Below are 19,509 nucleotides of genomic sequence, written 5' to 3'. Positions count from 1 at the left end.
GAAAAAGTTTATAACTTTTAAGATCATAATAGATATTATTATAAATATCATTATAAATGAACCAGGCTTTTATTGTACCAGAGGAAAATGCAATGTGTTCATCATGTGATTATCAGTATTTCACAGTTGGTGCTGTTAAAAACAAAAGATGAACATATTGTGCATAATTGTACTGGTGGATCTGTCTTTAATCCAGTGGGAAATGAAGTATGTTTCATGAGAAGAAATGACTCTTCACAACTCATTTAAAAGTCTGTTATTTATTCTTTGTAATTTCTACAGGGATGACTGAATTGTTTTTTTCTCTAATTTGTTATTTTTTTCCAGCTGATGTTGGTCTGCAAGAGGTTTTAGATGAACATAAGATCAGTCTGAGGAGGAGATGTGAACATGTGATTGAAGGAACTGATGTAACAGGAAGAGGAACCCTCCTCAACAGGATCTACACTGAGCTCTACATCACAGAGGGACAGAGTGAAGAGGTTAATACCCAACATGAGGTGAAGCAGCTTGAGACAGCTTCCAAGATGAAGGCCCTCCATGACACTCCAATCAGGTGCCACGACATCTTTAAAGCCTTACCTGACCAACAGAGACACATCAGAGTGGCTCTGACTAACGGTGTCGCTGGCGTTGGAAAAACCTTCTCAGTGCAGAAGTTCACTCTGGACTGGGCAGAGGGTTTGGAAAACCAAGATGTCAGTGTGGTGATTGTGCTTTCGTTCAGGGAGCTGAACTTGATCAAAGATGAGCAGTACAGTCTTCTCAGGCTGCTCCATGTTTTCCATCCAACGTTACAGAAGGTCACAGCAGAGCAGCTGGCTGTCTGTAAACCTTTGTTCATCTTTGACGGCCTGGATGAAAGCAGACTTTCACTGGACTTCAACAACAGGAAGGTTGTGTCTGATGTCACACAGAAGGCATCAGTCAACGTGCTGCTGACAAACCTCATCAAGGGGAACCTGCTTCCCTCGGCTCTGGTCTGGATCACTTCCAGACCTGCAGCAGCCAATCAGATCCCTCCTACATGTGTTGACAGGGTAACAGAAGTACGAGGCTTCACTGACGCCCAGAAGGAGGAGTACTTCAGGAAGAGGTTCGGTGATGAAGAGCTGTCCAGCAGAATCATCTCCCACATCAAGACCTCCAGGAGCCTCCACATCCTGTGTGCAGTCCCAGTCTTCTGCTGGATCACTGCTACAGTTCTGGAGCACATGTTGACTACAGAGCAGAGAGGAGAGCTGCCCAAGACCCTGACTGACATGTACTCACACTTTGTGATGGTTCAGACAAAGAGGAAGAAGAACAAGTACCATGACGGACATGAGACGAGTCCACAGGAGCTGATGGAGGCTGACAGGAAAGTTCTTCTGAAGCTGGGGAGGCTGGCGTTTGAACATCTGGAGGAAGGAAACATCATGTTCTACCAAGAAGACCTGGAGCGCTGTGGTCTGGATGTAGTAGAGGCCTCAGTGTACTCAGGAGTGTGTACAGAGATCTTCAAAAGAGAGAGTGTGATCTTCCAGAAATCAGTCTACTGCTTTGTTCATCTGAGTCTTCAGGAGTTTCTGGCTGCAGTCTACATGTTCCACTGTTACATGAACAAGAAGAAAGAGAAAGAGGTGCTGGACGACTTCCTTTGGACAGGATGGGATGAGTGTTGTTACGGTGATGTTGAAAATTATGACAACAGTAAACTATTTCTCAATAAATTCCTGTATGGAGCCATGAAGAAATCCCTGCTGAGTAAAAATGGTCACCTGGACCTGTTTGTTCGCTTCCTTCATGGCCTCTCTCTGGAGTCCAACCAGGGACTCTTAGGAGGTCTGCTGGGTCAGACAGAGAACAGTCCACAAATCATCCAGAGAACCATCAACAAGCTGAGGAAGATGAAAACTGATTTTATCTCTCCTGACAGAAGCATCAACATCTTCCACTGTCTGATGGAGATGAACGACCTCTCAGTTCATCAGGAGATCCAAGAGTTCCTGAAGTCAGAGAACAGATCAGAGAAGAAACTCTCTGAGATCCAATGCTCAGCTCTGGCCTACATGCTGCAGATGTCAGAGGAGGTTCTGGATGAGTTGGACCTGAACAAGTTCAACACATCATTGGAGGGACGACAGAGACTGATCCCAGCTGTGAGGAACTGCAGAAAGGCTCGGTGAGTCCAGATGTGATGATTGATATATGAGTCAGTGAAGATTAGTAGTTTTTCAGGTATAAGCAAAATTGCGAGCCGTATATTTCCCACCTCTGCCTTCAGTGCCCTCCAGCTTTATTCAAAAAACCTCTTAATACGACCATTATGATGCCACTATAGAAACAACATACAGGCGCGCCACACAATCTACACAATCAACACAACTATATTTTTGTTTGTCCAGCTCACAACAGATACAGTTTACCAACGCTGGCTAGCTCACTCTCTGACTATCCAATCAAAGGATGTGAATATGCTGATGTTAGCTATGCCTGCTAGTAGGCATAGTTAAGTGGTCAACTTATCAATAAGTGATCAACACTTGTTTCATGCAACAGGGCCTGTAGAACTGATTCTGTAGGACTCCAGGCAGATTTCTTTGACCATACCAACAAATCATGGCTGAAATGTTACTAGTTAGGAGCTTTTATATGAAAAAACACATTTGGAAGAAGTGCAGCCAGGGAAAAGGCTATGAAAGTAAGTGAAAGGAATATTTGGAATTATTTAATAGGTATTCATGAAAAATATAATTAAGTTTAGGCCAGCAGAGAAGGCATTGCACGCCCTGAAGTCCCATCACTGTATAAACTGGATTAAATTATTTCCACTATTCTTAGATTTTTTAATTTGGTTGTGAACTTTGCTTTGAAGTTGATGAAAATTCCATTGAAATGTAATTTTCACTGCTCTTGTTAAGCCCTTGGGGGCCCTATTGGCACATTCACACAACTCTGGGTTCAGTGTCTTGCTCAAGGATGCTTCAGCATGTGGTTTATACTATATAGCCAAAAGTCTATAGTCTAAAGTCAAAGTCACTCATCTGTTTTAACAGGCATATGAACTTGAGTGACATCCCCTTCTTAATCCATAGGGTTTATTATGATGTCACCACCCTTTGCAGCTATGACAACATCAGCTCTTCTGGGAAGGCTTTGCACAGCTTTGGGAGTATGTTTATGGCAATTTTTGACCATTCTTCCAGAAGCTGTGAGGTCAGACAATAATGTTGGACAAGAAAGCCTGGCTCACAGTTTCATGTAATTCATTCCACAGGGGTTCACCAACCCCCCTCATCCAGGTCTTGAAGATGAAATGAGCTTCAAACTGACTGATTTTAATACAGATTTTATATGTTTTCTAATCACAGACTTGCTGGATGTAGACTCTCAGAAGCTGATTGTGAAGTTGTGGCCTCAGCTCTGAAGTACAACCCTTCCTATCTGACAGAGCTGGACCTGAGTAATAATGAGCTTAAGGAGTCAGGAGTGAAGATGATGTCTGCTGGACTGGAGAGTCCAAACTGTAGACTGGAGACTCTGAGGTCAGTTCACTGTCCATAGCTGTTGTAGGTTTTCTTTATTTATCAAATTTAAATCATTGACTGATGTGTCAAAAGTTCTTTACTTCATAAATGTTCAGTATTTCCAAGTGTGTGATACAGAAGGAGAAAGTGAGACTGACTCAATTCAACAAAGCATTTCACCCAAACCTTTAATTCTTATTCAGATTGAATGGTTGCAGTTTGTCAGAGATCAGCTGTGATTCTCTGGTCTCAGCTCTGAAGTCCAACCCCTCCCATCTCAAACATCTGGACCTGATTCATAACAACCTGCAGGATTCAGGAGTGAAGCAGCTGTGTGGTTTTCTGGAGAATCCAGACTGTAGACTGGAGACTCTGGAGTGAGTCCACTGTCTGTTACTATTGTAGATCTGATATGTTTACTGACCAACTTAACCTCATTTATGTTCATCCAGAACTTTCATCCATAAAGATGTAAATCTATATAGGATAGAGATAGCTTGAAAGCTTGGACAATGTTTTAAAAGGTCTATAAAATATTAAGTCTCTCTAAGTATTATTTTATATCTTCAACGTGTTTTCAGAATTTCAGATTCATCACTGTTCTCCTGGTGTATTAGTTCATTTCCAGGTTTTAAACTGTGATCTGAAAACTGCTTTAAAATGTGTAAATGCTTAAAATGTCAGTGTTTAGAAGAGGAAGACTGAACTTCTCCAAACTGTTCTGATCACATTTTCTCAGCAGTTTTCAGAACAGCATTTACAAGGATTCAGACCAGGAAAACAAACTGATGCAGCAGGAGAACAGAGACACTCTGAAAACATGTTGAAGAAACACTAGAAAAAGAGTGTGTAGCAGAAACTGTAGACAATGTAAACTGTTAGTTGTTAAAGTCAATGAAGCTGATACAGTAATGCTGAGCTGCATTAAAAACCTGAACACATCTGACTATTCATGGTTTATCTACATCTTTTATTCTTTATTCAGATTCATTGGCTGCAGGTTGTCAGAGATCAGCTGTGGTTCTCTGGGACCAGCTCTGAAGTCCAACCCCTCTCATCTCAAACATCTGGACCTGAGTATCAACAACCTGAAGGATTCAGGAGTGAAGCAGCTGTGTGGTTTTCTGGAGAGTTCAGACTCTAGACTGGAGACTCTGAGGTCAGTTCTTTGACCTTTACTGTTGTAAATCTTTCATTTTATTCCACAACTGGACCTGATTTTCATATAGAGCTTTATCAATTCAAGACAAATATACCGCTTTCACATCGAAAAATCCCGGGTCATTGCATTTCAAACCCAGGTCGACTTGCCTTTGGTGCTTTCACATCGGTAAAAGTCCCGGGTTGGACCTCCCGCTGTGAGAGCTGCATGCCTGTTTTTCCTCCCTCATACGTCATCACGTACATTGCAGATAACGTTGCAGTTTGTTGATGACCTGAAGATTGGACCGGTCAAACCCTGATCTTCCAAAAGGCTGCTGATATTAGAATAAATCACTGTGTCCTGCACAGAGCCCAATATCTGCCGCCAAATCTCCCCCTTTCCATGGATGCAGAGCGCTGCCATGATCGTTAAAAAAGTGTGGGTTAGTCTTATACAAGCTGTACATTAACACAGTCGCCATTCACTTATGCGCTTCCATTAATGATCGCGTAACAACACATTTGATTTGTTTGATTGAAACGAACGAACAAAAATCTCTGACCTTCAGGGATCGGTCTTTATGGGAGTAGACCAAAACCTGTTTGTGAGCTGATGCTTCTACAATGATACAGTCTGTCAGGCCGTCAAGATGACTGTTTGTAGCAGAAACTGTAGAAAATGTCCGCTGTTAGTTGTTAAAGTCAAAGCTGATGCAGTAATGTTGAGCTGCATTTAAAACCTGAACACATCTGACTATTCATGGTTTATCTACATCTTTTATTCTTTATTCAGGTTGAAGAGCTGCAGTTTGTCAGAGGTCAGCTGTGATTCTCTGGTCTCAGCTCTGAAGTCCAACCCCTCCCATCTGAAACATCTTGATCTAAGTCACAACAAGCTGAAGGATTCAGGAGTGAAGCAGCTGTGTGGTTTCCTGGAGAGTCCAGACTGTAGACTGGAGACTCTGAGGTCAGTGCTTTGACTTTTACTGTTGTAAATCTTCTTTATTCCACAGCTGAACCTAATTTATTGTCATATATAACTTAAATTTTCCTCAAACTGAAGACAATTACAAACACTTAAATAACTGAATAATGTTGATGCTTCATTCCTGGTCAACACACACAGATGAGATCATGTGTTCAGATGCAGGTGTTTGAGGTGTGTTTAGTGTCTGAGCTTCCTGCTGTTTCATCATCATTCAGTCACATTTCATTTGGAGTGAAACCTGCTGTGATCCATGTATCAGTCCATTCTCTCTGAACCACAGCTGCTGGAAGGAGCTCACACACCTCACACTGTCACATATTACTGTCTGTAGAAGACATGATGGAGATCCACAATAACACAAGGACAAAGTCAGTCAGACATGTCTGATTAGATTTTATCTTTTATTCTTTATTCAGTTTGAAGAGCTGCAGGTTGTCAGAGATCAGCTGTGATTCTCTGGTCTCAGCTCTGAAGTCCAACCCCTCCCATCTGAAACATCTGGACCTGAGTTACAACAAGCTGGAGGATTCCGTAGTGAAGCAGATGTGTGATTTTCTGGAGAGTCCAGACTGTAGACTGGAGACTCTGAGGTCAGTGCTTTGACTTTTACTGTTGTAGATATTTCATCTTTATTCCACAACTGGACCTGATTTTCATATAGAGCTTTATTAATTCAAGACAAATATACCGCTTTCACATCGAAAATCCCAGGTCATTGCATTTCAGACCCAGGTCGACTCGACTTTGGTGCTTTCACATCGGCCAAAGTCCCGGGTTGGACCTCCCGCTGTGAGAGCTGCGTGCCTGTTTTTTCCTCCCTCATACGTCATCACGTACATTGCAGATAACGTTGCAGTTTGTTGATGACCTGAAGATTGGACCGGTCAAACCCTGATCTTTCAAAAGGCTGCTGATATTAGAATAAATCACTGTGTCCTGCACAGAGCCCAATATCTGCCGCCAAATCTCCCCCTTTCCTTGGATGCAGAGCGCTGCCATGATCGTTAAAAAAGTGTGGATTATTCCTATACAAGCTGTACATAAACACAGTCGCACAGTCACCGTTCACCTATGCGCGTCCATTAACGATCGCGTAACAACACATTTGATTTGTTTGATTGAAATAAATGAACAAAAATCTCTGCCCTTCAGAGATCAGTCTTTATGGGAATAGACCAAAACCTTTTTGTGAGCTGAAGCTTCTTCAATGATACAGTCTGTCAGGCCGTCGTAACAGGCAGATATACCAGCGCCAGAGAGAAAAACCCGGGTCAACGTGACATTCCTGTGCACATCGCAGCCGCGTCTAGCCGAGCCAATAAAAATTCGGTTCATTGCCTCGACACAGGTCGACCCTGGTTTTTCACCCAATGTGAAAGGGGTTATACAAACCATTTAAATAACTCCACGCTGTTAATCCTGGTCAACACACACAGATGAGATCATGTGTTCAGATGCAGGTGTTTGAGGTGTGTTTAGTGTCTGAGCTTCCTGCTGTTTCATCATCATTCATCTGTCACATATTACTGTCTGTAGAAGACATGATGAATGTCCACAATAACACAAGGACAAAGTCAGTCAGACATGTCTGATTAGATTTTATCTTTTATTCTTTATTCAGATTGGTTCGATGCAGTTCATCAAAGATGAGCTGTGATTCTCTGGTCTTAGCTCCTCCCATCTGAAACATCTGGTCCTGAGGAACAGAAGGGTTGCAGCTGAATGACATTAAGAAGAGTCCACAAACAGAACCTACACACTCTGAGGTTAGAGATCATGTTTTATTTGTGTGCTGAGATTAATATAACGTGAATATAGTGGTGACATTCATCTGCAGACATAAAGCTCATGTTCTACTGATCCACACTGATCGTAAAAACTAACTCTGTTTTCTTCTTCTGTGGTTTAGTCCATTGTAATAGGCCCATGCTGAGATGCACATTCTACACCTTGTAAGACTTGATTTCCACACATCATAGTGGAACAAATAAACATCATCCAACAAATCAATGTTCCAGGAAATACGACAGCATGTGGAAATTTAACTGAACTGCAACTCAACACTCTGCAAAATGTCCTCATGGACTCCAATCTGAAACGCAGTTAGTGAACTTCACTTCACCAGATAAACCCAGAATGAAGCGGGACCTCCCTTTCTTCTTCTGTGGTGGTGGTATTCTGACTTTTTGTGATAGAAACTTCTGAGTCTTGGCTTTCAAAAGAGATGAAGACCATGCATGAGCTCCAAACTGTATTTATGATGTATTTCTGTGTTGATCTGATTATCTGCATTACACTCTCTTTATTCTCTTCCAATACCTTTCTTAGAATTAGACTCGATTCACAAGGGAAATCACTTGGTCACAGTAGCTTAGTTGCACATAAATAAAATATAACATAAGTATTATCAGTGTCTATCATACACACGGAGTTCACTCGTGCAAAATAAAACCATCTAGCATCGAATAGAATAGACTTATTGTCATTACCCATACAAACACAAACACACACCGCAAGGTTACCAGACCTGCATGGAATCATAAATAATAAAAGACAACAAAACAAAAGTGGCAGTGCAAAAAAATATTAAGGTGCTTAAAAATACGTTACAGTCAGTTATGAGTGGGAATTCAGTTTGTGTTTGGTTGTAGATGTATCCCAGAGGGATCAGGGGCCAAAAATGCACATATTGAATAAATAAATAATGAGTTTTCCTTGATTAACAGATTTACTTGTCGTGTTATATTTAACAGGACACATAAATCTGTTAGCACCACTTGCATAATATGAATCAAGAGTCATAAGGAGAGTCATGGAAAGCTCATTTATTTATTCAACAATTGCAATCTTTCACGTTTGTGTTGATGCCCTCAGGGTGACACAATTACGCCCCCTTGAGGAAAACAAACTTTTTTTCCTTCAGCCATCAGACTGATGAACAACATCTGAACCGAGTCATTACAGGATGAAGCAGGGGCAACTGACAGCTGTAAAGGTTTATGTAGTTGTGTCCTAGTCATGTGTGATGCTTTGATTGTTGTGTTCTTGTTGTTTGTTTGTTTGGACTATAACAAAATTACTGACTGACAGTTGTCATCTGAGACCTGTAGCCACTAATAGTCATTAATCAATAACGAGAACATGATCACAGTAAAGCAACAAAGCAGTTCTTACTCAAATTTTTAAAACAATCTTCTCAATCAATCAGTCATTTAATTTAGTAATATAGTCATGAAATATAGTAAAATCAGTCTTTTTGTCAGGAAAAGTTACATAGCTGCTAATCAAATGGTTTGGTCTTATCTCAGCGCATAGGTTGCACATGTAGCGGTGTGTAGTCTCTAGATCCATAGACATAATATCAATTAACACTTTATTTCGGACACGGGGCGGTCCATAAAACAATAAAGAAGAAAGAATAATACTAAAAATAAACAAAACAGAAGCAAAAAGGACAGAGAGACGACAGATGTTCAGTATCAAATATTTACATATAGACTAAAGCGCCAGTGCTTCCAGAGCCTTGAAGTGAGTCTGACCGTACTCATGGCAGGATTCACCAGCACACAAGTCCACACATGAAGCTGAACATGAGGTTCCTAAGTACAGCGGGACATGTGGACACACCAACACTCAAACACAAACATTTGGCTAGCACTGCTCCCTCTTGCCACATTAAGCAGCATCCTCAATCCATCAGTATGTGCCACCTTCAGTATCTGAATACTTCTACTTTTATAGTCCCGCCACAAGTGGGCAGTATACATTAGGGTGCAGAAAGCTTTAAACAGAGTGATCTTCACAGACAATGAGCACATACAGACTTTCTGTTTCAACATGTTGGCCTGTGCATACAAGAGAATGTCCCCAGAGAGAGAGAGAAGACAGGAAATGACAGTTTATTTACCATTGTATTTAATATCAAAGTCAGAGCCATATTGCAAACATACTCTGAGTAATTGCTGGAGGCCAGCACTATATGGACACAGGATAACCAGGTCATCCGCATACGTCAGGTTGTTTACAATTGTGTCACCAGCCATACATCCTGTTCTGCAGCTGTGTAGCTGGTTGGATAGCTCGTCCATGTAAATATTAAAAAGGAAGGGAGGTAGAATGCTCCCCTGCCTAACTCCACACTTTAAAAAGAGCAGATGTGAAATCATCCAATTTCACACACTCTGACTGATGTGAATACCAAAGAAAAACAGGATTCTTATAAGAGATGTGGGAAACCCTCTGTTTTGCTGCTTATAAAATAATCTATGTCTGTTATACAAATCTAAAATCTCTTTAAGAACAAAAATACATGTATCCGTGCCATGTTCAGGTTTAAAACCAAACTGGTTATCAGAAGTCAGGATAAACTGTTCCAGCCTATTCAAACGCTCCAAAACCCCGGATAAGATGCTGGCCAGGGCTATGAGCCGGTAGTTACCCGAACTATTGATTTTCCCAGTTTTGTCTTTAATTATAGGCATTAATAGAAAAATCTGGTAAAATATCCTGAACTAAAACATATGGCAATTAGGGGACCGAGTTTTCTGCTTGCAAGTCTTAAATGCTGCGCAGATATCTTATCCATACCACTTGCTTTATTGTCTTCTAACATGATAATTGCATTATATACTCCTTGTGAGGAGATGGTCACATCTTCTTTAGTGTCAGTGTTGCCCACTGTGAAGGTTTTGCTCTTGATACAGTTGAAAAGCTCATAATAATGTTTCCTCCATAACTGAGAAATTTCCTCTGAGCCGCATGAACCATCAGTATTGGTCAGTAGTGACATTTTACAATTATTCATTTGCTTAATTTCTTTCCAGAAATCATTATAGGACTATTGTTTTGTTGCTTCCTTGCGAGAGAGTCAGACCTCATTGTATTTTCATTCCTCTTAATGAAATGTAGAACATATTTAAAGCTTGCATGTGCTTGTTTCTTATAGTCAAATAAGGGGCCATATTTTTGTCTGCCTGACTCAACCGTTACCTTGAAAGCCCTTCTAGTGTCAGCATGAAGCTCTTCCACATACTCGTTCCTGCATGGGACAAGGAGGGATCCCACAATATTGTCATACAAGGAGCATAGTGCAGTAGCATGTTGGGGACTCTTACAGTTAATATCACAACATGCAATAGCATCTTTACTCAGCAAGGTGTCAGTCAGGGCATAGTATTTATTAAGATCCTCCTCTGTGAGGTTACACCAATCAATTCCCCCAACATGTGTGCTGCTATTTACTGGCAAGAGAGTGGGCATGTTGCCTAGATTTACACAGAGAGAAAATGGCACATGATCAGGAATGGCAAATTCATAATGAATCCTCATGGCCTCTACAGAGTCATGGGCATCAGCTGTGCAGATGCAGTGGTCAAGCCATGAGTAAGTGCCTTACTTGAGAGGATCAGGCCACTGTCACAACAGAACTGCATTAGGTGCATGCCAAACAAAGAGCTGCCATCAGCAATATCTGCGTTCATATCGCCCTCAATATAAATACAAGTGGAAGGATAATGTTGCACGAGCCAGTGAGAACACTCATATGTATGTTCAATAGGATTAGGTTTTTATCACCCCACATGAGCTCAATCCCTATGGCCCAATCAACACCCCGCTGGTCATATTTTATTATGCCGTAGCACAGGTACACCACCAGGTATTCTGCCATGAATTATACCCATGAATTATACCCAGCCACCACAGAGGATGCCAAAATCCCGCCAACAGTGGCAGCCCAACAAAAGCATCTATAAAAGAATGGATAAGGGAGAAATTATCTGCCACAACTGCTCCGGCGTGGGACACCTACAGAGAACCTGTCCTTCCCCTCGCCGACCACCACGGCCCTTCACAAATGTAAGCCTAAACCCCGCCCTTGATGCAAGCACAGTGGTCGTCCACACCAAGGGTGAGGAGGGTGAAATGTGCATCAGAATATGGATTTATGGACTGGAAATCGGTGCTCTACTGGACTCCGGAACACCTATTGTACAGGTCCTGCAGGGCATTGGGCCAGACGGCCTGGCTGTCCTTGGAGAAGTCATCCTGCCTGTGCATGTTGGGAGCAGAACTACTCAGGTGAACTTTATCATGGCTGACACAGCAGAGAACACTGAGGTTATGTTGGGCCACCCTTTCCTGCAACAGGCGCAGGCTTGCCTGGACTATGGCCGCCAGGAGATAACCCTTTTCGGCGAGAAGGTTCCCCGCTTCGACCCCAGCCACCAGACTGAGGCGCACCTCGTCAGGGTGGCACGTACGACAGTGTTGGAACCGGGACCTGAGTATGTTGTCCCTGGCGCCTCCATACTGTTAAGAGAGACATGATGTTAAGCCCCATCAAAAGTTTTGTTGAAAAGCACCATGTCCTAGTGGCCCGTGTTTTGGTGCAGCCACAACCACCTGCCAGCATCCCCATCAGGGTCTTCAATCCTGGTGCCGCACCTGTCACCTTAAAGAGAGGAGCTGTGGCAGGAGTCCTCCAACCTGCCCAAGTGTTGGAGGGAGTGGAGCTTCACTCCTCGGAGGCCCCGATGTTTGAATCCAGTAACTCCACCTCTGCCTCTGTACCCTCTCACCTGCAGGTTCTGTACGCCGAGAGCTGCTCCAGCCTGTCACAGGTCGACCGCCATAAGCTGGCCTCCCTGCTGCGGTCCTATGGAGATGTCTTCTCTGCCAGCCCCACTGACCTTGGCCGAACCAACATCGTGCAGCACGACACTATGACCACCCCTGTAAAGCAGCCACCACGCAGGATGGCCAGGGATAAGCAAGTGGCAGCAGATCAGCAGGTGCAGCAGAGTCTGGAGGCCGGTCTAGCTCAACCCAGCAACAGCAGCTGGGCCGCACCGATTGTGATGGTGAAAAAGAAAGACCAAACCCACAGACTGTGCGTGGACTACAGGCCCCTGAATGAACGGACGATCAAAGACGCTTACCCCCTGCCCCGCATACAAGACACCCTGGACACGCTATCCACGGCCAGGTACTTCAGCACCCTGGATCTGACGTCGGGGTACTGGCCCATGAAGATGACGCCCAGAGTCCGCAAAGCTGCTGCATTCTGCACACGAAAGGGCCTTTTCAAGTGGAACGTGATGCCCTTTGGGCTGTGCAATGCGCTCGCCACGTTCCAGAGGCTTATGGACCGAGTCCTGGTCGGACTACAATGGCCTGCCCCTCGTCTCCAGTTCCATTGAGGGACAGCCATCTTCCTGATAGCCCTGCTCAGCCTCGACTGGACAAGACTGACCCCAAGCATTCCTCGAGGAGGCCGACCTGTCGTCCTCCTGTGAGCTCCAAACCTCTTCAGTGCCCGCAGACAGTGCGCAGAGTGCCAGACATGTTTGGTGACTGGGTGAGTCACTAAGCACCATGAGAGCAAGAGAGCTTTAAAAAAAAAAAAAAAAGAGAGGGAAAAAAATCTGTTCTCTGTTGAAATGTTTACCGGTGTTGTGGTAAAACATATTACCAAAGTTTTAAGAGAGTAGTTGGTACGCTCAGATTGTTACTGTTGATCGGAAGTAAAGTACTAATAGGCTAGGTAGTTTTGTCTTATCACCCTGTATATTCTAACTGGCAGTTGGATCTGAGTACATTATGGATAAACCTTCTGAGCCGGGTTCCCAGAGGGTTTCCCCCCACTAGTATGAGTTATGCGAACTAAACCATAACCTCTTTCCAGTGTTGTGCACATATTTGTTATGGACAATATGGACCATATATTGCATATGTTTGAGGTATGGTATAATGATTTCAGCTTGTGGACACTTTATGGACATTGACCTTTCACCTCAAGGTATCTTCCACCACAGGATGACCCAGTTGGAGAAGCTGAGGGGGGGTGGGGTGAACTCTAATGGGGATGTTGCAGTTACACAAACATACATGCTATTACAGTTACAGATACACTCGGGAAGAGTAGTAGGATGTACAAACAAGCGCGCATTACTCTCTCACACACAGGCTAACTGTGCTAACCGTATGCTAACTGTGCTAAATGTTGGTTAGGGCCGCCGTAGCCGCTCCCTGGTTCATGCTAACGCTTGCCTGAGTTTCCAGCGCTTCTCTCAGACTGGAAACTTCCTGGCTCAATAGCGCCGACGCGCCCATACCGCCAAAGCCGACAGGTGGGAGTTCGTGGAGAGGATGTCCTCACCACGCTCATTCAGCAGTTTTATGCGGTCCTTAATGTTGTTGCGCTGTTGGGCACAGTTCGAGCAGAAGCCGCTTGGATTCTTCTCTCAAGAGAAATTGTTTGTGGCTGACAAATCTATTTCATCATGTGGCGCTGTTTTCATCTTGACGGAGATGAAGTGTAGAAGCTCATCCCCCACAACCCATCAGTTGTTTTATAAACCTTGGGTTTTATTCGAGCAAAGCCGAGATGATGATTACTACATCAGTCACAATGCTGCCCAGTAAGGAAAATATGTTTTTTAAAAAGGGAAAGAGGCAAAGGAGAGAGAGGAGTGAGACAGATCTTCAAGAAAAGTGTGTACTTTGTATAGTTTGTGAGTGACAGAAATTAACCTGTTGTTCATAGTGAAATAAGCTAGTTAGCTACAGGCTAGAGTTAGGCTACCATTCATTTGAATTTAAATTCAGACCAGAAAATCAATCAAGTGGGGAAACAGTTCGTTATTTCATTATTTGTGTTTGTGTCAAACAAAACTTCAATATCTGTTTCTAATATTCAGTTGACTACATTGAAATCTCTTTACTTCATGAGGTACCAGCTGTTGAAGACCACTGGATCATAGAGAGACGTTGTCAACCTCACTTCATCTGAGAGGTTCAGGCAACATTATCAGGTAACTGCTTCATTCAGTACCACAGGCAGTAGCCTAATGGAGCATTCAATTTACTTTGGATATGTCCTAAACAGGCATTTCTCTCCAAAAAGAACGTATTTCTGTGTTACTCTGATTATGTGCATTACACTCTCTTTATTCTCTTCCAATACCAATTATAACGTTATTTTCGTTGATGTACAACTGTATAATAAGCTAATAAAATAAAAGGGAAGTCATTCAAATGTGTAATTGTTTTTTCAATCAATTACAAGTCAATTCTACCTGCATGACTCTGTAAAGACGTCTCATGACCAGTAGGGGGAGCTGTGTGTTCCTCCCTCATCTGATTCCTCCTTGATTAGCTCTGCAGTCCAAAGTTCAGGTAAAACACAGGGAGAGGACGGGGGTTTACAATCCTAACTCCCCCATGGACTGACATAAAAGCATTAATGATCTTGATGTACCAGGAAAAGCTGCACCAGAGACGGTTTATGCAAATAAGCTGCACCTAAAATAACCCCCACACACAGGCAGCATGATATTATGAGACTCAACCACATTTCACTGCAATTAACAGAGCACACCAGCATCTGTGAATAGCACCAGCTGTTGCCACTGTGTCTGCTTCACTTATCTTAGTTTGCTCATCATGCACAAGTCAAATATAATGTTGGCACAAGACAGTGGTTCCCATGTCTTTCTTTGTAGAACCTGTCAGACTCACCCCTCGATAAAAAGTAGAACATGCAAACAGAAGCTTTCAGATGAGATAGTGCATACACTGTGAACAAAAAATAACACCAAATAGAAACTTTAAACTCCTGACATTTCATTCCCTGGTAAACGGAACCTAGTAATAATGTAAACTACTCAAACAAGTAATAGAGAACTACTTCCTGTATTCATGTTTTCCATTTAAATGCTAGAGTTAGACTTGCTTTATTGTCATTCAACAACACACCATCGGTGCATATAAGGAAATTGCCTTACTTTGTCTCAGACACATAATTTATGCTAAAAGTTTATGCATAATTTATGCTAAAAGTTCTTTAATTGAAGAAGTGCTGCTCTTGGATACTGAAGTGTGTGGTATCACCGTGCTGAGCTCTGAAGAGCTCTTAGATCTAAAATGAAAGTCAGTTTGTCCAGTACAGATCAGCCCAGGACTCAAAAAAACAGTTTCCAGGAAGAGCAACGGAGGATCTGCAGGTGACCGAGCAGTTTTAGCATCTACAGTCAGAAAAGATTCTGAAAATCTGACCTGGGAGGAGGGAGGAGGAGGAAGTCTGTCCTGTCTAAATAAGTCTACGTGGAGACAAAGGCCTGTTTGTTCACGAATACCTGTAGAAACGTTTGGAGCTTTTCAGGAGCAGATGTGAAGAAGGTCATTACTCATCTCACATCCACAGGTGGGAAGTAACCAGTTACATTTACTGCACCATACTTTTTTACTTTTACTTGAGTAGATTTGTGAGATGTTTCTTTTACTAAGTTCTTGTTTCTTTATTTTATCTTTTTAAACCATTTATTATGCTTGTTAACTTTGCTGTATTGTGGTCAGAGAGTTGGCGCCAGTGGATTCACCACATGACACCAAACAGACACAAACAATAAACACATGACTCCGTTCCTCCACTCAGGTGTAGCTATGCAACACAAACTCTTCACACATGAAGAAAAGAAAAGAACGAAGTAAAGCGGAAGCAACTGTGTCCAGTGCTAGTGGGGAAGTCAATGTGCAGTATAAAGTATGTATTCTATATTATTTACATCTCATTTTGACTAATCATTCATTAATCATGGGTAATTTTTTGATGTCTGCTTTTTACTTCTACTCAAGAACTATCATTTTGAAGTAATGCCTCTCTTACATGAGTACATCTCTGGGCTACTCTACCCACCTCTGGTCACATCAAAGGGATGAAGATAATGTGAGACCATGGGTCTGACGGTTGAACCTGAGGTGGAGCTTTCAGAAGGATAGTAGTCCTTAACACGCCAACAAATCCACCAAAGAACAATCACCTTGAAACTCCTCAAACATCGTGTTTCTGAAGGATATTTGCAGGAAGTTTGGTCAAAAAGTTCATCAAACTGGTGTCAGAGCCTGAAGGACAATTAATGCAAAACAAGAAGTAATGTCTTCTGATGGAGGCGATTCTAGCTTCTGATAACACCCAACAATATTTTTACTAAATACATGATTGCAAAAATAAACTTCAAGTACACAAAGATTACCTAATGTTTGTGTCAAATAGAATTACTGGTAGCAGGTAGTCAGACTGGAAGATGATGACATCTCAGTTAAGTCATGTTTGTACAATAACACCGTGGTGGAGCGTGACTAATGCTAAGCTCTGCTTACTCTGGTCAGAGTGACACTTGTGAACACGTTAAAGAGACTCTAAATTTGTCCCGGGATCTGTAAACACAAACATCCGCATGAATATTAATATTTTCAAATGTGTAAATGTTGTGGCAGGTAGAGGTCAAAGATAATGTTAGATCACTAGAGTTTTGCAGGACTTAACCTTGCATGTATGGGGAGATCCAGGACTGGCTGCTACGTATGGCTAACGATACTGGGCACCATAATGGCCCATGACAGTGCTGACTCTAATGGTAGTAACCAGACTGATCTGGGTGCTTCATTTGGTGCCAGTGAGTTTTACATTTGCTTCAATTAGCATGAACCTGCATGGATGGAGGTGAACCTTCAACATGCCTAAGGACAGAAGTTTGTCTGGACTTCTCCTCTAAAGATGCAGACAACAAGGAGGCACCACCTGGAATTAGACTCAACATCTGACCATGCACAGCATTTCATTAAAAGACCAGAGATGTAGTCTCTTCGATAGCCTGACAGACCCCACACCACTGGTTTATTAGGGGAATTATGACAGTTCATTTTATATTGGTTCATTTATTTCTTAGATGTATTTGTATTATTTAAATTAATATTCTGTTCTCCTTTAAAATAAAAAGGCTTCATTTTTGGGATATTGGATAAAATCTTAAAGACACCCATCCCTACTGGTCGCCCCTCAATCCGTCATTATATTGTACTTCAACACAAATGCTATGTCTCAGAGATGATAGACTAACAGCTAAAACACTGATCTACGTACTGGGCACATCGACCAGTGGGAGGAAGTGGAGATGCATCCTCCATTCTTCTACAGTCAAAAGCAAACAGGTTCTAATCTGGCCTGTGGGATGAATGAATGAATGAATGAATGAATGAATGAATGAATGAATGAATGAATAGAATATTCCAGAATCAAGTCCACAAATACACAAGACAAAATACAATACATAAAAAATCAATTCATATATAAACGTTTCAGCCAGTGCACCATCAGACTGGAGGTACAGCAGGTACAGCTCAGAGTGGGATTTACAAACACCGTTATGTTACCATCCCCAGATTCCTCCAGTCGTTGCATAAATTTGAACTTAAGTTTCTTAAAAGTGCTCTGAACGTGCCAACTACTGCAGTGACAAACATCTGGCTGTGTGCAACTTGCAGCCTCTGCATGCTGATCTCTTGTAGTTTGACCACAGATTGTGGTGTAAAGCAGTGTGCAATAAGCTGTGAACGGTTCATCTGTTGTGTGGTTGTGAACAGAAGCTGAACCTGCGTGCAGTGGTGTTTGCCTGAAGGTATTATTTACAGCCTTGTCTATATAGATATATATTCCTAATCCCTATATCCCTACATCTACAAAGTGATGAATGCAAAAATTACACTTCAGACATTAACTGCAATTTTCCAAAACAAAAAACTAATGACTGTTCCTAAAGTTCACACTGTTTAGTTAGAGCTGAACACTGAGACCTAGAAGTGAACAGAAATTCCTTTTCTTTTTCTTGAGAAATGTCCCATTGTTCATTAGATGCTTGTAATAGAGCAGTTTGTTTAATGTAAACGCTTTCATAATGTGCTTAAGTGCACTAAAACAAAGGGAAACATTTATGGGTTTATTGTGTTATTGTTCTGGCCCCTGGACTAAGATAAGTTTGACTCTGTCCACCCCGCTGGTCTCGCTGGAGCCCTAGTGGACATTAGAGGAACTGTAGTTTGTAGTTGGACCTAAAGACCAAAGTCAACAGTTAAAGCATCGACAGACGACTTTTTAAAGGCACTTATTGTAAATGCAGATATTTTTACAACACGCAACATATGTGTCAACCACTTCAACTTTTTAATCTCCAGACTGTCTCCACAAGGCAGGAAGAACAGACACACACACTGAATAGTCATTTTTTGTGAGCTGAACACAAAACCACAAAGTTATTATTAACGTTTATTCTTGTCTCATCTACTTCTCAACTACTTTCTGCCAAGAATGATCTTATCTGGCGCCTCATTAGTCCACCTTCCCATTAAAGCACACAACGGTTTATGAAAACTAAATATTTGTTTTGTATGGCGGTTTTACTGCCTGCAGTATGGTTAACACTGACAAGAAGAGTTCCAACAAACTGAGAGAAGACGACGTCAGAGCTTCTTCCTCCTCTATACTTAGTGCTGTTTTTACCTGCCACTGTGTGATAAATTAAAGGCTTATCTTACTCTTGGAGTCCATCTACCTGCCCACCTGTATGGTACTTCTTTCACTGTCTCCTGTGTTTGTTCTGTCCTCATATGTTCCACACTTAGAATTTAGGTAGAAAGGTGTGAGTTGTGTTTTGTTCTGTCTTCGTTGTAGTTTTATAAAATGCCATCTACTGTATATGGATTAAACATTAACGAGCGTAAGACTCATTAACACATTTTATATTACGTGCAACCTTTTTTTTGTTGATGATGTTGTGGATACGTGACATACGGCCGTGTGACAATTTGACTGACACATGTATTTACACAACACAACAAAAGCTGATTAAAGGGGAAGGTTTTGAGCAGCTTCCTCTTCAACAACAAACCACTGTGAAGCTGTTTCTTCAGCACAGACAAAAAAAACCCAAATGCAAGACACAGAAAAGATGTTTAGGAGAATTAATCATAAGTGAGAAGAGAGAACTCAGAACCGAAGAGCAGATAAATATCCAAACTATGAAAAATAAACAG

General features: G+C 42.1%; 1 protein-coding gene and 1 long non-coding RNA gene across 2 annotated transcripts; both read left to right on the top strand.

Annotated features, from left to right (window-relative positions):
• Nucleotides 1–1,121: 1,121 nt before the first annotated feature.
• LOC125003938 (ribonuclease inhibitor-like) lies at nt 1,122–11,946 on the top strand (the record flags this gene model as incomplete). Its single annotated transcript, XM_047578204.1, has 7 exons — nt 1,122–2,164; nt 3,354–3,527; nt 3,713–3,878; nt 4,529–4,668; nt 5,446–5,619; nt 7,262–7,406; nt 7,550–11,946. Coding segments are annotated over 6 exons (1,761 nt in total), but the record flags the coding sequence as incomplete, so codon positions are not given.
• A 3,773-nt stretch (nt 11,947–15,719) lies between these two features.
• LOC125003784 lies at nt 15,720–16,628 on the top strand. Its single transcript, XR_007112275.1, has 3 exons — nt 15,720–15,844; nt 16,076–16,183; nt 16,276–16,628. It is a non-coding gene; the product is annotated as an uncharacterized LOC125003784 (long non-coding RNA).
• The last annotated feature ends 2,881 nt before the right edge of the window (nt 16,629–19,509 follow it).

The sequence above is a fragment of the Mugil cephalus genome, chromosome 2, assembly GCF_022458985.1.
Source record: "Mugil cephalus isolate CIBA_MC_2020 chromosome 2, CIBA_Mcephalus_1.1, whole genome shotgun sequence".
Classification (NCBI taxonomy): Eukaryota; Metazoa; Chordata; class Actinopteri; order Mugiliformes; family Mugilidae; genus Mugil; species Mugil cephalus.
The sequence above is the reverse complement of the archived record's forward strand: the minus strand, read 5'-3'. Positions and strand labels throughout refer to the sequence as shown.